The sequence below is a fragment of the Rutidosis leptorrhynchoides genome, chromosome 6, assembly GCF_046630445.1.
Source record: "Rutidosis leptorrhynchoides isolate AG116_Rl617_1_P2 chromosome 6, CSIRO_AGI_Rlap_v1, whole genome shotgun sequence".
Classification (NCBI taxonomy): domain Eukaryota; kingdom Viridiplantae; phylum Streptophyta; class Magnoliopsida; order Asterales; family Asteraceae; genus Rutidosis; species Rutidosis leptorrhynchoides.
This window is the reverse complement of record NC_092338.1, coordinates 194812046-194814505: the sequence shown is the minus strand read 5'-3', so window position 1 is coordinate 194814505 and position 2460 is coordinate 194812046. Positions and strand designations below refer to the sequence as shown.

General features: G+C 36.1%; 1 protein-coding gene across 1 annotated transcript; it reads left to right on the top strand.

The window, feature by feature from the left end:
- The first annotated feature begins 887 nt into the window (after positions 1-887).
- On the top strand, positions 888-1379 carry LOC139854334 (secreted RxLR effector protein 161-like). Its single transcript, XM_071843640.1, has one exon. The coding sequence runs from the start codon at positions 888-890 to the stop codon at positions 1377-1379; it is 492 nt and encodes a 163-aa protein (XP_071699741.1).
- The last annotated feature ends 1081 nt before the right edge of the window (positions 1380-2460 follow it).

Sequence of the window (2460 nt, the reverse complement as noted above, 5' to 3'; positions counted from 1 at the left end):
AATAGATCAAGTCACATGAGATATCAATACTAGAACCACACGATCAAAAATCTTCAATTTAGTTGCAAACTATGCATTCATCTTCCAAGTAGAACCTAAAAATGTCAAGGAAGCTTTACTAGATGAGAGTTGGGTAGAAGCCATGCAAGAGGAATTAAATCATTTTCAAAGGAGTGACGTATGGGATTTGGTTCCCCCTACCAAGTGAGCAAAATATCATAGGAACCAAATGGGTATATAGGAACAAACTAGATGAAGATGGGAAGGTTGTTAGAAACAAAGCAAGGTTAGTCGCATAAGGGTATAGCCAACAAGAAGGAATCGAGTACGATGAGACCTCTGCTCCCGTAGCTAGACTAGAGTCCATTAGAATACTTCTTGCATATGCATGAGCTAAAAACTTAAAACTATATAAAATGGACGTCAAAAATGCTTTTCTAACTGGTGTAATAAATGAAGAAGTATTTGTGTCACAACCTCCGGGCTTTGAAGATTTTGAAAAACCTTATCATATGTTTAAACATAAAAAGGCCATATATGGACTCAAACAAGCTCCTTGAGCTTAGTATTTGAAAGTTAGAACCTTTGTTATTAATCATAGATATGAAATGGAAAAAATTAATAATACATTATTCGTCAAAAAGCATGAAAATGATTTGGTTATTGTTCACATATATGTTGATGATATTGTATTTGGTTCTACTAACGAGTCTCTTAGCAATGAGTTTTCTAAGTTAATTCATGATGAGTTTGAAATGAGCATGATAGGTGAACTCAAGTTCTTTCTCAGACTCTAAATTAAGCAACTAGAAGATGGAATGTTCATCAATCAACAAAACTATATTCATGATATGCTCAAAAAGTTTGGAATGGAAACCTCAAAGCCTATGGCCACTCCTATGGCCCCCAATATCAAGCTTACTCTTGAAGGAGAAGGAGATTCATTCGATAGCACCAAGTATAGACGAATGATTGGATCTCTTCTATACTTAATAGTGAGCCGACCCGATATTATGTATAGTGTGTGCTTGTGTGCAAGATTCCAAGAGAATCCCAAAATGTCTCACGTAGAAGCGGTCAAACGAATCTTTAGATACTCGAAAGGTATCATGCATCTTGGTCTATGGTATCCAAAGTTCACCGGTGTTGACAGAATGTGCTTTGCAGATTCTGACCATGGAGGATCGTTGATTGATCAAAAGAGCACAAGTGTTGTATGTGCATTTGTCGGACTTTGCTTAACATCATGGTTCTCCATGAAGCAAACATCCATTGCACTGTCTGCTACCGAAGCAGAATATGTTGCCGTAGGAAGAGCATGTGAACAAGTGCTATGGATGAAACACACCTTCATAGATTACAATATCATCTCTTCTTAAATACCCATTTGTTGTGATAATAAGAGTGCTATAGACCTATCTAAAAATCATATATTACACTCTAGGACTAAACACGTAGACATTAGGCACCACTTTTTACGTGATCATGTCTAAAAGGGTAATATCATGATTGATAAGGTAGACTCCTTAGAAAATATTGCTGATATCTTTTCTAAGCCTCTGAAAAAGGAGACCTTCACTCTATTTAGGAATGGGTTGGGAATGATGGAACTTGTACCATAAATTAAACCCACCAAGCCCGTGCGGTCGAACCATGGTCGACCGTGGAGTCAACCGCACAACAGTTGATGGCTGTTTTGTCTTTTCCTCACAATCTTTATTATCTAAACCACTTTTTCACCAACCTCACTCCTTCTTTAAACCCCAATCACTAGATTCCATCTTTCATTGTCTCCCTTATCTCCAACATCTAGTGATCCTTAAAGGTAAGCATCCAAATCTTTTTAATCTTTCTTACTTTAAAATTTTCTCATGTGATTCTTGACTACTTGCATAATCTCACATGAGAATAATTTTAGTGTCTTTCATACTAATAGGAACACTTGTTTTGATGCATAACTTATCAATTGTGTGAAAACTTATCTGTAAAAATCTTAACTAATAGAATGCCAATTAGGAATTTTTTTCTTGCATAATTCATAAAGATTGTTTTTGAAAAACCACTCATGCACACACAAATGTTTGACCAAGTTCTTGTGATAAATGTCAATCTCATGATACTTATCAAACTTTGGCAAACATAAATTCAAATGATGAAACTTGTCTATCTTTTCAAAATGGCACAATTTCTTTGTTTTCAAAAATGCATCTAGACAAGAATTAATCGACACATGTTTCACATATAGGTTTTCAAAACCATGTTGCAAACATGAATTTCTCACTAAAATGTTCACGTTCCTAGGAAATGACTAACACAAGGAGACTGAAACGACCCGTCCTTGTCCACCTGGACGAAGTCATCAACATCTGGCCCCATTGCGAGGTGCTGTCCTAAATATGCCATGAAGGACTCCAAGTAATGTCTTTAAAATGAGTAAATGCACAGCGGAAGACTTAATTC

Coding starts and splice junctions, on each gene's coding strand:
- LOC139854334 (XM_071843640.1), top strand. CDS start 888: ATGGCCACTCCTATGGCCCCCAATATCAAGCTTACTCTTGAAGGAGAA.